The 18,256-nt window shown below is 39.2% G+C and overlaps 1 protein-coding gene across 6 annotated transcripts in view; it reads right to left on the bottom strand.

Moving 5' to 3' along the window:
• Nucleotides 1–18,256, bottom strand: part of LOC111869729 (phosphatidylinositol 4-phosphate 5-kinase type-1 alpha) — a 141,939-nt gene that overhangs the window by 117,418 nt on the left and 6,265 nt on the right. For all 6 annotated transcript variants that reach the window (XM_023861461.2, XM_023861459.2, XM_023861463.2 and 3 more), the window contains exons 3-8: nucleotides 11,138–11,272; nucleotides 10,795–11,043; nucleotides 10,065–10,217; nucleotides 3,852–4,016; nucleotides 2,825–2,959; nucleotides 1,232–1,312 (exon numbers count right to left, since the gene is read on the bottom strand). In XM_023861461.2, the coding sequence (XP_023717229.1) occupies nucleotides 1,232–1,312; nucleotides 2,825–2,959; nucleotides 3,852–4,016; nucleotides 10,065–10,217; nucleotides 10,795–11,043; nucleotides 11,138–11,272 (918 nt within the window). The remainder of the gene's footprint in view (nucleotides 1–1,231; nucleotides 1,313–2,824; nucleotides 2,960–3,851; nucleotides 4,017–10,064; nucleotides 10,218–10,794; nucleotides 11,044–11,137; nucleotides 11,273–18,256) is intronic.

Below are 18,256 nucleotides of genomic sequence, written 5' to 3'. Positions count from 1 at the left end.
ATACCAGCCAGTTCTTAGAATAACTTCATGAATTCTGTGGTCACCCCTATGACATCTACTGCCGCCAAAATGAATGGAATATCAAAGGCATAGCAACAGTCCCTTGCTATGATAACTCGTAACGTTGAATTTACTACAGCTGACCTGGCAACTAAACGGGTCACGGAAAGACATTTCCTTGAACGTCTACCCCTCACGGGGAAGAAGGCAAGGCCGCACAGATGTGTGGTTAAAAAAAAAGGGCCAAAGAAAAGATACACAATATTGGAGCGGTGAATGTGGGGCACCGTTGGGTTAGACGAATGCTTCAAGGCCTTCCTTACACTGCTCAAATTCTAAACAACCTGCTTCCATTGCCGAGATACAGGGCGCTCATATTATAAGGTAAGGTTATAAAAACCATCTTTTAAGATCATTTTAGTGAAAGTTTCATCCTTCAAGGCGTACCATTCACTGCTCAAATACTAAACAACCTGCTTCCATTGCCGAGATACAGGGCGCTCATATTATAAGGTAAGGCTATAAAACCACCTTTTAAGATCATTTTAGTAAAAGTTTCATGTTCCTATCTCATATAATTTAAGAACAATGATGAATAAATCATTTTCGAGCAAAATTTAAATGGATGGCTGAATATATTACCGCCGGAGAGACGGCCGCGGAATTTAAATGACCGCGCGAAAGGGTTAAATAGCCTTGTGTGTAGTCACTGTGTATTCTTGGTTTCTCTTGTGTGAGAACTCCACTGGGTCTGTACATATGTTTTGTATTTATATGACATATTCCACATCCTACAGTCATTTTGACTAACTTTGGATCCATGGAATGCAATGCAATGCAGAAAATACTGGGTTCTTTAAATGCCTTCACATTTATACCTATGTACTCAAATATGTATGTGAACTAATTCTAATTATCTCTCTGTATACCTCAGTTTGTCAGGTACTCCAGAAGAAAATAAATGAAGGGGATATGTAGTACCTTAAATTTTGCTGAGTCCATATAGAATGTGCACATAATTTCAGTTTCATTATTGTACAGATTTCCTTGCAACTCCGTCATCACAATGATACGATGTGATAATATTTCTGTAAATTGACATTTCCATAATACTAACCTTCACATCGCTTAGAGGCAGAGAAGATAGTCAAATCCCATGCTATATCACATCAATGAAATAGAGAAATTATTACAAACGTCTACTTTAATAGCATTATGATGTGAAACTCACCGCTTTGTCTCTGGCTGCTTGATCTAAATTGTGTATTCCTACTAATAAGCTATAGTCCATGATCTTGAAGCTTTCCAGCACCTGAAGCACAGTAAATAGTTTTCATGACATACAACACGAGTTAAAATTGAGACAGGAAAAATTAAATATTCAATGAACAGTAGATGGATAATGACAAGCTTTAAGAAACTCCTACCTTGAAAAAGTTATAAAAAATAAAAGCATGCAATTAAATGTACACATAATTTAAACACCAATATGAAACTAAACAATATGTCCTGAACAAGTGCGATACTATGCACTTTTAAATACAATTCTCTTTTTGATTTGTTTCATTCTGGTCCATCACAATAACAATTACAAATTATAAATCACTCCGTCCAATGTGACCTGTAAGTTTTTTACTACATAAAAACTTAACACCCTACATGTTTTGGTCTCTGTGGACCATCTTCAGAGGGTAAACATCACTACAAATAGGAAACCACTATCACATAATTTGTTTACACGCAAGATACGTACACTTATATGTTACAGCACACAGTACACAGAATAGAACATTCCCAGGAAACACAGCAGTTTCCTGGGAATGTTCTATTCTGTGTACTGTGTGCTGTAACATATAAGTGTACGTATCTTGCGTGTAAACAAATTATGTGATAGTGGTTTCCTATTTGTAGTGATGTTTACCCTCTGAAGATGGTCCACAGAGACCAAAACATGTAGGGTGTTAAGTTTTTATGTAGTAAAAAACTTACAGGTCACATTGGACGGAGTGATTTATAATTTACAATTCTCTTTATACAGAATAACTCTGAAATTTCACAGATCTCGTTTCCTTGCATTTAGTTACATGGGGATTTTACACAGTACAGTGTGCTCACATTTTATATGAGGGACATGTTTCTGAAGACCTCACATAATTCAAAACAAGCTTTAAAACATAGATGTGATTCTTGCCAAACTCTTTGGGACTCTGATTATTTCAAACTTTGCATATAAAGTGAGACTGTATTAGAATTTTTTATATCACATTAATTCAAATTTGCATAAAGTGTGACTAGATTGTACAATAAAATAATTCTTGGCATCTGTTACTCTCCAATTCAGTCTCAATCAGTGATAAATTATGCAGTCATGGTTATCAAACTTATACAGACAAAAGCTGTATAAATCCTGACCTGTCAAGTCATACTTGGGTTAAGTTCTGGAAATTAATATGACTGAGCTGAAGAGCAGAAAAAATTGATAAAAAGAAAAAAAAAAGACAGTCTAAACACTGCAGTTTCAAGTCCAGTCATTTTAACAGCTATTCAACAGAAACATTACATACATTTATAAACAGAAACATCAATTTGTCATGCAACCATTAACCATTTTAATTTATATGAAAATTTGTAATGCACACAAAATGAAAACAAATGAAGTACATTGATATGATGATAAGTGCTTTGCTTTATCACAAAATGAAAAAGTTTATAACCACCCATTAGCAGCAAATGAAAAGTAAAGAGAATCAATTAAATGACAATTCCTTTTTATTTATTCATTTACACAAACACAAGTAAAACAGCTTAAAGTTCAATAACTAACCCGACAGTCCCTCTGAATAGTTTTGATAAGTGCAGCATACGTATCAGCTTCCAACCCAATACCTTCTGGATGGTGATCAATGAAATCAAGGTCCTTATACGTTGGAGAACTCTTCTGCCTTTCAGTTTTAGAAGCCTGTAACAAATAAGTGCAACACCAATTCAATTAAATTACCAACTCAAAAGATGAAGGTATCAATGTGAATGATAAATCTTGATATGATCCTTTCTGATCAAGGCGGTGATCCTTTTTATGCACAACTCACAGCCTCCACTTCTGTTATTAAGACTTCAGGAATATGTAAAACACCACAATTCATCTTGCATATAGTCCACCCATTCACTGCTATATAGCCTACTGTCATGTGGTACAGTGACCATACATGGGGTTTGGATTAGTAATTGGATTTACTGAACACTTACAGACCATAACTACAAATAACCATAGCACCATCACTAATTCACACACACTGCAGTTCATTACAGCACATACTTAGCTTTCTCAGTCTGCTGTCTTTACCAGTCACTGCCTGGTAGCGACTTCCAACAGCAGACACTCTCCTTACTTTGGGTATCGTAACTATCAACGTGCCTCAGCTACCAGCTTCTAATAGGAGCAGCTTACAAGGACCAAACTGCAGTTCTCTAACTCACTAACTCACCAACTCAATTCACTCCACTGTACTCAAATGTACTTACTAACCCCCATGCTGGTGGCCTTCTCACACCAACCTCCTACTTTTCTAACTGCCACCTCAGGACTCCTTGTTATATGGCCTTGGCACAGACCACACCAAAAACACCATTTCTAATTATTACTCCATTGCTGCGTGTCACACTGTCGTTACCTGGCTCTTTCTCTGGCTCCACAGTTCTTGCTTTCAGCAAATATGCCACACTACATTCTTGAGGAAGTATCATTAAATACACCAGTGAAGAAAAGAATAAATTATTACAACAAGTTTATCATCATCTTACCTTGTATTACATTATGACTGCAAACAATCAAAGGTCTTCACATTTCTCACCTTGCGTTTATATGTAGAGCCCTTTAAGTCATACTTTTGGTGTAGCTTCACAGACGAAGGCAATAAATTGTTCATTGCTACCATTCGAACATTCTTTGAATTACACTGATAGCAATACAGCCCAAAAAACTTCGGTAACAGAGTACGCGGATTCTGATTCAGGTTCTGTAAACAAAAGCAATAAAGATAATACAAAAATGTCAGGGGTAGAATACCAATCTAATCTAATTATCAGTTTCACAACCAACTTGCATTTCAATACTGTTCTCCCATTTAAGCCCAGATTTTCCAAGTAATCTCTCCCTTTGAAGTCATCTAACCAAAAATCTGTATGCCTCTCTTCCTTGTCCCTATGAGTGAGACCAATCTTCACATCCATGTGAAACAGTAACAAAGACTACAGCTATACTTACTTACTTACTCACTTACTCATGGAGCTGAGCCCTTCTGGAGGAGCCGCCAATTCTGCAGCTACTCAAGAATTTCCCAGCATTTTCTGGAACCCGAAGGTTCATTACCATGTTCACAAGAGCCATCCATTTGCCCCATTCCTTAGCCAGATCTATCCAATCCATACCATCCCATCCTATCTCTGTAAGATCCATTCTAATAGTGTCCACCCACCTATGCCTTGGTCTTCCCTGTGGTCTCCTTCCTTCTGGCTTTACCACCAATATCCTATATGCATTTCTCGTCTCCCCCATTCATGCTACATGACATGACCACCTCATCCTCCTTGACTTGATCATTCTAATTATACTTGGAGAAGAGTACAAGTAATGAAGCTCCTCATTATGCAGTTTTCTCCAACCTCATGTCACTTCATCTCTCTCTGGTCCAAATATTCTCCTCAACGCCCTGCTCTCAAACACCCTCAGTCTATGTTCCTCCCTTAATGTCATAGACCAAGTTTCACACCCATACGGAACCACAGGCAAAATTATAGTTTTGTATATTCCAATTTTTATGTCTTTGGACAACAGACGAGAAGACAAAAAGGTTCTGCACTGAATGGTAGCAAGCATTACCAGAGTTCAATCACCTCTTAATTTCCTCCTGAATCATGTTTCAATCTGTTATCAACGTTCCCAAATATCTGAACTGTGCCACATTTTCAAAACATGTGTTTCCTATCTTTATGTCATGATTTTGCCCTGCATTTTGGTGACGAAACAATAACATATACTTAGTTTTCTCTGTGTTTACTTCTAGACCAACCTCTTTACTTGCATCAATTACAGTTTTTGTTTTTTTCTTTATGGTATCTACATTATCACCCAGTAGATTAACATCATCAGTGTAGACCAACAGCTGACGTGTCCCGTTTAATTTCAGTCCCACCTGGTTTCCCTGGACCTTCCTAATTACATATCTAAGGCAAAGTTGAAAAGGAGTGGCAATAAGGCATCTCCTTGTTCTAAACCATTCTGGATAGGAATTTATCAGACAAATGTTTACCTATATGGACTTTAATATACGTTTCGTTTAAACACATTTTAATCAACCTAACTGGTTTCATGGGTATCCCAAACTCTATTAGAATATTGTACAATACTTCCCTCCTAACTGAATCATAGGTTTTCTTGAAGTCTATGAATAGCTGATGTACTGTCTCATCGTACTACCATTTCTTCCCCAATATCTGATGAATGCAAAAGATGTGATCTGTAGTTGATCTGTTACATCAAAACCCACACTGATGATCACAATAATTTCTTCTATATGTGAACTTAACCTTGAAAGAAGAATATTGAACAAAATTTTATAAGTTGATAGCAGTGATATCCCCCGATAATCACTAGTCAGTTTTATCAACCTTCTTGTGAACTGGTACATTAATAGATTCCTTCCACTGATCAGGCAAGTTTTCCTTATACCAAATAGAAGTAATCAGATTGTGGATCTCAGAATGTAACATTTCACCTCCTGCTTGAATAAGTTCTGCCAGAATTTGATCACTACCTGGCGATTTATACCGTTTCAATTTTGCAATAGCACTTTCAACCTCAAAAGGGCTAGGGTCAGGTATTAACGGTTGAGCTGTATGGATTTCTGCCTGCCTAACATCATTGACCCTATGTACATTCAATAACAGAGAAGTAGTTCCTCCACCTATTCAAAATGTTGTGGGAATCTGCAAGCAGATCACCATTCTCGTGCTTCACTAAGTTACTGCTAGGTTGGTAACACCTCTTAACCCATTGCGGACCAGAGGGGCCATATGGCTCGCTACGTTTCCAAGCATTGCGGACCGGGTGGGCCATATGGCCCTCTATGGTCATGTTATGTTGCAAAACGCTATATATCACTGTGTGGCTTCGTTGAATCGTAACTACTGCATAGATGACCTCGGGAATGATTGCTGCCTTATCTAGTAACTCGACCAGAGTCATTTCCTGTCACAACCTAAACAAAATTGGCGTTGTTCTAATCCAAGCTTGCACGTATCAACCATGAAACTACCAGTTAACATGGCTCAGAGACGAAAGCAGTTGCGATCTCTCGGAGGACAGGAAATATTAGATATGTTCTCCGATGAGCTATCAGATTTGCCAACTGCTTCGTCTTCTGATAGGGAGGCCATTATCAGTGACAGTGACAGGGGCCACAGGGCTGCCCAAAATGTGTCAAGTGAAAGTGAGAGCTCCGTTGAAAGTGCGAAAGGAAAGTACATATTTGTGGTACACTTAGGGTGAACAGAGGCCTCCCTCCAGATCTGAAAGAGGAATGTAAACGCCTGAAACATGGCGACACCGCATTCAGGAGGAAGGGGGACATTCTTCTTCAGTCCTGGTGGGATACCCGTGTTGTGAATATGGTTTCCACTATTCACAATTCGAGCATGGTCGATGTTCAAAGACGACACGGGCAAGTAAGAAAGCCTTTTTATATTTCCGAGTATAATATGTTCATGAAAGGAGTTGACAGGGCCAACCAGTTCTTGGCCTATTATTCCCTACCTAGGAAAACAGTAAAATGGATGAACAAAGTTGCACTGTGACTTATAAACTCTGCGATTTTCAATTCATTTACGGTTTTCAAAAAGGTGAACAGAAATTCTACTTTGAAATACAAAGCATTTCTGTTGAAACCGGCAAAAGCTTGGGCTACTGACGTCACGGTGGCGGCAGTACCTGCGTCAGACACAGACGTAGTGTTCTTGGCCTATTATTCCCTACCTAGGAAAACAGTAAAATGGATGAACAAAGTTGCACTGTGACTTATAAACTCTGCGATTTTCAATTCATTTACGGTTTTCAAAAAGGTGAACAGAAATTCTACTTTGAAATACAAAGCATTTCTGTTGAAACCGGCAAAAGCTTGGGCTACTGACGTCACGGTGGCGGCAGTACCTGCGTCAGACACAGACGTAGTGCAGCCGGGGCCATCTGTTCGCACCCGCCGGAGGCCTCAAGTAGACCCCCCCTGGCCGAATCTCGGGTGATATGCAGAAACATATTCTCGTGAAAACTGTGAAGAGTGAATATTGCAAGAAGAAACACCCTTCTAGGTAGTGCCGTGTGTATGCAGAGCACAAGAAGAGTACAACTGCCTAAATGTGCCAATTCTGCGAAATGCCTCTTCACAAAGGGGAATGTTTCCAGAGATATCACATGCACAAGCACTTCTAGGAGCACTGGTAAGTGTTCTCAAAAAATTTCAGTTCATAAAATTAATTAGGAGATTTTATATTAATTTTTAAAGTGAACAGTGCACAAGTTAGGGTAGTAGGTTTAAAAACGCCGGTCCCCAGGGTGATTTAAATGTTTAAACCACCGGTCCGCAATGTGTTAGTCATTTATTCCTCTATACAGGTGTCTAATGTTCTTGTTCTTACTGTTCATTGCAAGCTCATCAATTTTGTCTTTGAGATATTCCCTCTTTTTGTTCCTGAAATGCCTGCTGGTTTCACATCTTATATTGTTCAGAGTATGCCCTTTTAACTCGCTTGGATCCTGTAACCTTTCCAATTTGGCCTGCTTTCTTTGATCTAATAATTTTGAGCATCCTTCACCAAACCACGGCTTATGCTTCTACGGTTCATAATAACCCAGACTCTCTTTGGCAGACATTTTTACATTCTAATAGTTTCCCAAGCTTTATTAACATCCACCTCAGTTTCCAAGTTTTCCAAAGCCGTGAACCTATTTGAGATTTCAACACAATACTGCTCTTTACCCTCTACCTCATTTAATTTCTTGAGATTGAACCTCTCCATATGAACTCTGTGTGTTGTTTGTTTGCTCACTGCCAGTCTTTCCCTAACCTTTGACACCACCAGGTATTGGTCAGTATCACAATCTGCTGCCCTGAATGATCTGAATCAAGTATACTTGAGTGCCGTCTCCTATCTATCAAAATATGGTCTATTTGACTGTGTATCTTCCCATCAGGAGACGTCCAAGTAAATTTATGAAAGTTACGATGTGGTAACATTGTACTTTTGACAGTAAGATTTTTTGATGTGGCAAAGTTTACAACTCTAACTCCATTATCATTACTAACTTCATGCAAACTCTCATTCCCAATTCTTGGTTTGAAAATGTCTTCCCTCCCTACTTTGGCATTGAAATCTCCTAAAAAAATTTTCATAGGTTACTTCAGGAATTTATCAAATACATGTTCTAGTTCTTCATAGAATCTATCCTTTATGTCATCAATTTTATCTTATGTTGGGGCGTGAACATTCATAACAATGATATCACCCCAGTGACCTTCTAGTATTATATATGATATCCTATCACTAACAAATTCTACCCTCTAACTGCTGATACGATTCTCTTATGTACGAAAAAACCTGTACCTAATTCATGATTTTCATTCTCTTTTCCATAGAAAAATGTATACTCTCCTGCTGGTGCGATTCCACCTCCATCCCATCTGACCTCCTGAACTCCCTCTAAATCTAACTTATATTATAAGATTTCTTCTGCCACTGCCCTGAGCGAACCTGCCCTGTACAAACTTCATACATTCCAAGTGCCAAATCTCATATCCATTTTCATTAGCTTAGGTCGTTTATCCAAGGAAAGCTATATACAGTTATATCTTCAGGTTCTACTAGGAAGAAAACAAGCATGCAAAATATTTTCACCGGGACAGTGACAACAAATTAAACTATACTTTCTGCTTTCTATGCTTATCTGCAGATTAAGATGACTACAGTTATGGTCTGGTATCTATGACCATATCTGAGGGGGTCTGGCATATCCTGCAAGTTATCAGGTAGGCAGGCAAATACTGTGACTCCGTCTACTTGTTTTCTGTCACAAACACAACTACAGTCACAGTCCTCAACAATAACTACTATTAAGTTTCTGTGCCTCTCTTTATAGCAACCATATTTTTGCCTAACAACCATCCACATATTAGCAGCTATATGTTTAATTCACTTTCAAATCGCCCCAGCTCTCCAAAACTACATTCCTAATGGCATACCCTGAACAAAAATTAAAACAAGGAATGACAAAAGGCATCCCTTGGTTTGGAGGAACATGCTGTCTCCATCAACATGATCACAGCCAAGCAAATAGCCAACAAGGAGTTCTGCTTTCTGTATGCTTTCTTTTTTCATTTTTTGACCATGAAGATAGGGGTGGTATTTCCCTGAAAAATGTCAGTGAACTTCTCATAACATCCCAGAAGGCAGTACTCTCCCTCCTAATTCACAAGCTTTTCAAAGTCTCCAAACAGCTGAATAGCAGACAAACTGGAACACAGTAATCCAACTTCTTCTTTGAATACAAGAAATGTTACTGGTATCTGATGTATTGTTCCACTGAAATTGCACTGGTGATCCTCAACATCTCTGCTACTAGGGTTAATGGTTCAAAGAGTGTTGGATAAGAACCCTTGAATGCCCTCCAGATTATGATCAACTAGAGAACAGAAACACTAGAAAGGAACTGACTGAGCTAACATCTGCACTCAAGTCATAAATAACTGCATTTTAATGTTTTAGATATGAATGTTTAACAGTAATTTTAATTTTATTAAAACTGGTAATGCAGCTCTAAAACTTTCACTTCCTTTTAGTAACACAATAACCACCCACTGATGACGTCCAAATGGTCAACATAGGTAGAGTGCATTAATCATTTACTGATTAAACTGTATGATGTTCACACAGCTGCATTCTGAATTGAATGTTAACCAAACTGTTAACATAAAAATAAAACAACTAATAATATAAACTTTATATACCATACTTACCATATAATAACCTGGCAAAAGTTTCTGAAGAAATTCACCTTCTTTATGCTGGACAGTTTTAATAATAAACTCATCGTCCTCTGTCAAGTAAAAAATACTTCCACTAGCACCAGGATTTGACAGCTCTCTAAGAGGTACACTACACATTGAAATCTGCAACATATACATACAGGAAACAAATTCTTTTTTATGTTACTATCATGACTTTCATAATCTTTCTTGATCACAAGCAAAACTGCACCTTCAAAACTGTAACTTCAAATAAACAGTTCTCTGTGCTTGGCAGTATTGATTAGTTACAAAAACAAAATCATCCCTCACCATTCAAAATTATAAGAAAATACTGTGTATCAAAATACTACAGAAATGTCATAGCAGTAAACAAAAAGATGTATCCTGTTTCTGGTTCAAGTACTGTTTTTCTTCTGTGGCCACTAACAGAAAAAGTAAATATGATGGTATATAAAGCATGGCACTGTTATAACCCAGAAAACACTGGACTTCCACATTTATCTTTTACTTCTACTTTCTTAACAAACTTCTGGGCATAACATTTTATTAACACCAAGGAACAACTTATATCAGGTACAGAATTCCCTGTTTTCAATGACCCTGTATGATAACTTTCCAAGAAATTATCTGCATTCAGTAAAGTAATGTATTACTTCACAATAAGCAATGAGTTACTTCAGTATAATATTAAACTGCACATTAATGTTTCATTACTCACCAAGAAGTCATCGGGTTGTATACCAAATAGGTCACGGAAGTATCGGAATGCTATAGGGGCATATGTTCTGAACCTAAATTCTGAATAATGATGAGCAGGTGTATGGCTGGAACCATCACTTGGAAAATTAGTTGTTTCTACTGTCATGAAATCTTGCATAAGGAGATCTCTTTCTGGTTTCGATGCCAGACCCCCGACTGCATGCTGAATACCAAGTTGGATGGAACCCATGATTTGGGTTGTTTGGATCTAGATGTGAAAGTAATACTTTTATTAACAAACATAACAATCATGTATGTTTCAAAATTTATATTCTCCTGAACATCACAATAAGAATGTGTACCTTTTTATATGTAATTTCTCCACCAACACCAACACGCCGATGTCCAATCTTCCGTTCTCTTTCTGACTTGTGGCGTGAAATGCCAGTTGGTGTCTTGGGCCCGCTTGATGCATTTGTTGCTGCTGCTGCTGCCGTCTGAACACAGGAAATGTAATGAGAATCTCACAAGAAAACCGCCAACATATTCCTCCAATCTTTCTGAAGAAGAAATTTTCAAAGAAATTATTTTTCAATGTTATATTCTTCTATGACATAGATGAAAACTGACAGTGTGCAAAGGCAGTGACTTCTTCTAAATATGAATGTGATACTTCTGTAATTTTCCTCTTACACTACTGTGTATTGTTTCCCTATGTAACTTCTTAAGTTCTGAAGTAAATCATATGAATCCTTTAATCACAAGGTAACAAGGTGAACATATAATCTCCTTTCATTCTTCCTACACAAGGCAATACATTTGGCTTTAAAGACATCACCTATGAACAGATTTCTCACCCTTTTGTTCTTGCACTGTTAATCAGTGCCCTCAATATTGAAAGCAATTTGCACAAGACATCTTTAAAACAAAACCCACTTTAAAAATCACTTCAATAAGATCAATCATGATCCAATAATCCATGCTAACTTGTGTGCAACAAAATAATGCTGGTATAAACTATATTAGCTACACCTTAAAATACTTATGGTGCCACAGTTTGGTGGCCCAGAGTTAAACAAGCAAGACAGAACTTAGCAAACTGCAAAGGTTGGCTTGCTTAGGTATTACAGGAGCATTTCGAACATCTCCAACAGCTGCACTAGAGATACTCCTTGGACTCCCCCCACTGCATGTACAGTTGGATGCAGAGTCCAGGGTAGGAATTTACCATCTCCAGTGCAGTGGACAATGGAAACCTAGATCTGATAGTTTTGGCCATGCATACATGACTCAGGACATGAAAAAAGAACCCATATTACAAATGGGGTCTGACAAAATGATACTGAGACATGTATATGAAAACCCCTTCACAGTCAGATTTCCTGACAGGAGTGAATGGAAGGACGGGTTTCAACCTGATAGAAAAGGGGGACTGATCTGTATACAGATGGTTCCAAGACAAATAAGGGCACTGGAGCTGGTGTGTACTGCCATGGCACAATGTGGAAACTTAGTTTCAGCCTTGGGCAGTACACAACAGTATTCCAGGCAGAAGTATATGCCATTAAAGCATGTATTATGGAGAATTTAGATAGGAACTATAGAAATAGGAACATCTACATTCTATCTGACAGCCAAGCTGCACTTAAAGCACTTGACAAACACCAGATCAATTCAAAACTGGTCTGGGATTGCCACCAAACCCTCACGGAACTGGCCAAACATAACAGGGTACAACTGATATGGGTGCCGGGGCATGAGGGTATTGCTGGAAATGAAGCAACAGACCAATTAGCTAAAATTGGAGCTCAACATCCGTTCATAGAACCTGAACCAGCCTGTGACATCTCTATAGGAGTTGCCAAATAGGCAATCAGGGACTGGACTAACATAAAACATAAGAAATACTGGGAATCCTTAACTGGACTCAGGCAAGCTAAGGGACTCATACGAGGACCTTCCACTAAAAGAGCGAAGGAACTGTTTAAGCTCAACAGGAACCAGCTACGATGGGTGGTAGGACTACTTACAGGACACCGTCACCTCAAAGGACACCTGTTCAAACTGGGACTAAGTGACAGTCCCACTTGTGAGAGGTGTCAGATAGAAAATGAAACCGTCACACACGTCCTGTGTAAATGTGAGGCTTTAGCTTATTTAAGACGTCACTTGGGTCAGTACTTTATGGAGCCAAGTGACTACTTTGACGCCCCCACGTCCAAAATCCTGCGCTTCATCCGAAGCGTGGGGTTGCTGAGGGAATAATTAAAAAAGGGGGGGGAAGCACAACGGACCACTGAGGTCTAAGTGCAAGGGCCAAGAAGGCCTACCCTTTCATACATACTGTGACATGTTGCGCAAAGGAGAACCCCCCCCCCACCAGCAGTGACGCAGCGGGTGAGTCAGCGCTCCCCTCCCCCTCCTCCGCACGGTAACGTAACGGTGACGCAACAGGATTGTTACGGTAGTAACAGCGGTTACTACCGCTAGCGTTACTAGCAACACAGTGCCAGGCAACAAGGGTGCCTATTACGTGGCCGTTTTCCGTGTTGTCCGATCAAGGCTACATAAGGAGCAGCGAAGGCTATTCACAGTCAGTCAGTCAGTCAGTTAGTCCTGGAGCTACCTCCGAGTTAGTTCTGAGTTAGCCAGCAACCAGTCAGTTGTATTGTGGCATTTGGAATGTACTAATTGTGATACTGCAGATAGCAGTAATCGTAAATCTGTAATTTGGGTGAGTGTATGAGCGAGTGTGAAATAAAATTCGCTTACATCAAATACCTCGTGAAGTTATCTGTCGCGTTATATGCCCGATACGCGACAATACATACATACATACATACACCTTAAAATTTAATGTTTATCCACTAACAATAAACAAGCACTGTCACAAGAAATGGTTACACTGTGGGCTCTGGTCAGCAATGCATTATTTGGTACTACCTCCTCTTATGCTTAGGTGTTTATAGGCATACACAATCATTTGCAATTAGCTGCTTGGTTCCTCACAGTGTGACTGACTGATAAATTGCTGCTTGCCCTCACCAGCACGGTGATTCTTGGTTTTGAGTCTCACGGAACTCATGACCATATTTTACTGTATGATGGCTCTGGCAGTCTTCAAAGCCAGACTCCACTCTATGACTGACTGGTCTGGTCCACTTCCTTATACACCCCTCAGCAAGAATGCCAACATTACATGCCCCCGAAGCCTCCGTGACTGGTGCACACATGGGACAAGGTTTCAATAGCTCCCTGACTTCCAAGTGTTTGTTGCCAAGGATATCTGTTTACTATGATGATGCCTAGAAATGGGTATCTTCACAATAATTCTGTGGTTCAAATATTTCTGTTTATGGATCTTAGACAACCTGTCTCAGCAACATTGAAAGAGTTCCTTCTGATCCACAATTCCTGTTCAGTTGAATTTATACTGCTAAGAAGTGATTAACAGACTTTAATCATATATGTCTGCCTATAAATTTTATGTACAGTTCTACATTTATATGTATGTTAACATATTTTATAGCAAACAGCCTGTACATGTATTAATGATCATACTGCTTATGAACAGTGAATGACGTGCCAAATATATGTATATAGTTATTTGCATGGTGTATTAATCTATATAAATAAAAATGTAACTGTTGGTTTGACTTGACTCTCCTTGAAGATCTCCGAAATTTCTTCACCGATTGCTTTCAAATTTTGACACAACATTGCATTTGAACACGTGCATTTTTATATGCCTATTATGTAGATGTCACACCCGTGACAGGTAAAAACAGGTAAAAGTATTAATTGTATTCAATATTAATATACTGTAACGTGTTACATGTTGTCCATCGAATACCAACGGATCGTTGCCTAGGAATAACCGTGGCAACAAACTGCTGAAACAGCGGGTCGTTGCCTCGGAATAACTGTGGCAACGAACTGTTGAAACAGCGGGTCGTTGCCTTGGAATAACTGTTGCAATGAACTGCTGAAACAGCACATCTTTGCCTTGGAATAACCGTGGCAACGAACTGTTGAAACAGCGGAAATAATGCATTTCTGCGGCAACGAGCAAAGAACACATGAAATGGAACCCTGGGCGAAAGTCCAATCTATTGCATCCGAAACCGGGTTATAACAGTCCAGCTCCAAAGAAATTTTCGGTGATACTGGACGTGATAATAGTTGTGCTCCCTGGTGTAAAAGTGAGCGTTCAATAACTTATTCACTGAATCTGCGATGTGCGCGGAAGTTATTTTGTAAGTATAGTTTATTTTTCATTGTTTTTCTTTTCGTTCTCTAAGAACAAGCTTAGGTCATCGTACTCGCAGAGCAGAAGCAATGCGTCAAGTAATTTCAAATCAAATTGGGGAAGAACAGGCAGACTAAGCCACAGCAAGGCGTGGCCGGGCACAGCTAGTTTGATAATAAACATATAAAGTGTCCACTTGAGATCTATTTATTTCCATAGATACAGAATAAATGCTAAAGAATCATTAATAAATGTAATTATGTGTGTATTCAGATTGCAGTTCATTTTAGTCTGAGATATGTTTCTATAACTACATTTCACTTCCACCTATCTTTTTGGATGTGATGTATTGTACTCTTGAGGGGGTTTCAGTATGCCAAGGACCCTGAGAGCTATACCAGCGGTAGCGTAGCTATTGGCAGGGCCTCCCTTGCTGGACAGGTCAAAGGGTAGGCATCAGATGAAGAGAGACACCAAAAACTGATGCTGGAAGCAGCATCATCAGTAGCGACTTGAAGCGCAGAGCAAATGATGCTCGAGATGTTTCAAGCTCATATAGCAACAGGCGTGACCAGAGTGGTTTGAACGGCTGCTGTACTACGATGTGGAAAGCAAATGGAAAAACTACCACATTATCACTTTTCCTGGATAGTCTCTTTCCAAAAACAGAGATACCATATTTGCCAGATGTTTCCTCTGGAGACAAAACAATCCGGAGGTAAACTAATCCCCCAGTCGGATCTCTGGGGGGGGGGGGGGGTTTCTAGAGGAAATGTCATGCAGGCATTACAAGAAAAAGTGCAAAGATCAGAAGGAACATCACGGATACAAGACTGGAACATGGAATGTAAGGACCTTGAATCAAGCAGGCAAATTGGAGAATTTGAAAACTGAAATGCAGAAGAATGACGTGTCTGTTCTAGGTGTCAGCGAAGTGTGGTGGAAAGGACAAGGTGAAATAAGAAGTGGTGATTATACAGTGTATTATTCCGGAGGTGAACGGGCTGAAAGAGGTGTGGCAATAGTGGTGCATAAAAGTGTAGTGGGGAGTGTTGTTAAGAAGATCGTTTGTAATGACAGAATTATTTCTCTGAAGTTAAAGGTGGAACTGGTAGATATACTGATTATGCAAGTGTACATGCCAACATCAAAGTATGAAGATGATGAACTGGAAAAAGTGTATGACACAACTGAAGAAATTCTTCAGGAAGATGGAAGAGGTGACACAAACAGCATCATATTGGGAGACTGGAACAGCATTGTTGGAGATGAACCATATCAGAATATTGTTGGATCACATGGACTAGGAAGACGGAATCACAGAGGTCAAATGCTTATTGACTTTTGTGAACGAAATGGATTGACTGTTACCAACACTTGGTTCAAGAAGCCAAAGAGAAGAATTTACACATGGAAGGCACCTGGGGATTGGAAGAGGCATCAGCTGGACTACATCCTTGTGAAACATCGATTCAGAAACAGTGTGAAGGATGTGAAGACGCTTCCTGGGGCAGACATTGACTCTGACCACAACTTGCTGGTTGCCAAGTTCCGAACCAGGTTGAAGAAAATTATAGGATTTCGAAAGCGCAGACCCAGATGGGATTTGGAGAAGTTATATGCTCAAAGACAAAGCGTGCAAGAGACTCTAGAAGAGAAACTCGGTGCAATTGAAGGTGAAAGCGGAAATGCTGAAGCGCAGTGGAACGATATAAAAGAATGCATGTTAGATACTATCAGTGATTTGGTAGGTAAAGTTGAGAAGATAGCAAGAAAACCATGGGTTACACAGGAGATGATGAGTAAAATGGAGGAGCGAAGAAAATGGAAGAATGTCAACAATGAAGAAGGCAGGAGGAAATACAGGAGACTGAGGAATGAATTGAAAAGAGCCACGGACAGGGCCAAAAAGGAATATCTTGAGAAGATATGTAATGAGATTATGGAATTTCAAAGAACAGGCCGTTATGATTTGATGTACATGAAGACAAAAGAACTAGGATGGAAAGAGAATCATGGGATTCAAAATGTTGGCATCGAAGACTCCCAGGGGAATAGAATAGTAGATCAGAGGCAAGTGCTGAAAATTTGGGAAAATTATATTTCAGAACTATATGATCGACCTAATCGGCCAGAAACCTTAGAAGTTGAACCGGAAGAAGAAGTAGATACAGACGAGAAAGGACCATATATTTTACAAAGTGAGGTGGAAAAAGCTATCAAGGAAATGAGGAAGGGAAAGGCTACAGGAGATGATGATGTACCTGGAGATGTGCTCAAGTTACTGGGAGAAGGTGGTTTGAAAACACTGACAAAACTAATGAACACCATATATGAAAGTGGAGAGTGGCCCAAGGACTTTACAGAAGTTACAATGATTGCCTTAAAGAAAAAGACAAAAGCTACAAAATGCAGCGACCATCGCACAATAAGTCTTATTGCACATACAGCAAAGATAATAGCAAAGATACTTAAAAGAAGAATTGAAAGGAAAATAGAGGATGTACTTGGAGAAGATCAGTTTGGATTTAGAAGAGGAAAAGGAACCAGGGATGCAATTGGGATGATGAGAATTATAGCGGAACGAACTTTGGAGATAGATGAAGAACTGTGTGTTTGCTTCATAGACTGGCAGAAGGCATTTGACCGGGTAAACTGGACCAAATTAATGCAGATCCTGAAAGAAACAGGTATCGATTGGCATGAAAGAAGATTGATTAGCAAATTGTACATGGATCAGAAAGTTAGAGTACGACTGGACAGGGGGGAGACAGGAAGTGTGCAGATTGGAAGAGGAGTTCGACAAGGATGCTGTTTATCACCAATTCTGTTCAACTTGTACAGCGAATGCCTTACCAAGGAAGCTCTGGATGGGCTCGGTGACTTCAAAGTAGGAGGGCAAATTATTCAAACTGTGAAATATGCAGATGACCTTGTGTTAATGGCTAAGGAAGAAACTGTGCTACAGGGCATGATTGATAGACTAATTGAAATTGGAAGGTGCTATGGCATGGAAATGAATGTGGAGAAAACAAAAGTAATGAAAATTTCGAGACAACCAACCCCAGTCACATTAAAGATAGACCAAAAACAATGGGAGAATGTGAAATGTTTTAAATATTTGGGTAGCTTGTTAACAGATGATGGAAGGTGTACTTGTGAAATTAAATCCAGGATTGCCATGGCAAAAGCTGCATTTAGCAAGAAGAAGAATCTTTTTACCAGCAAATTG

This window comes from Cryptotermes secundus, unplaced genomic scaffold (genome assembly GCF_002891405.2).
Source record: "Cryptotermes secundus unplaced genomic scaffold, Csec_1.0 scaffold2336, whole genome shotgun sequence".
Classification (NCBI taxonomy): Eukaryota; Metazoa; Arthropoda; class Insecta; order Blattodea; family Kalotermitidae; genus Cryptotermes; species Cryptotermes secundus.
This window is presented reverse-complemented; position numbering and strand designations above follow the sequence as displayed.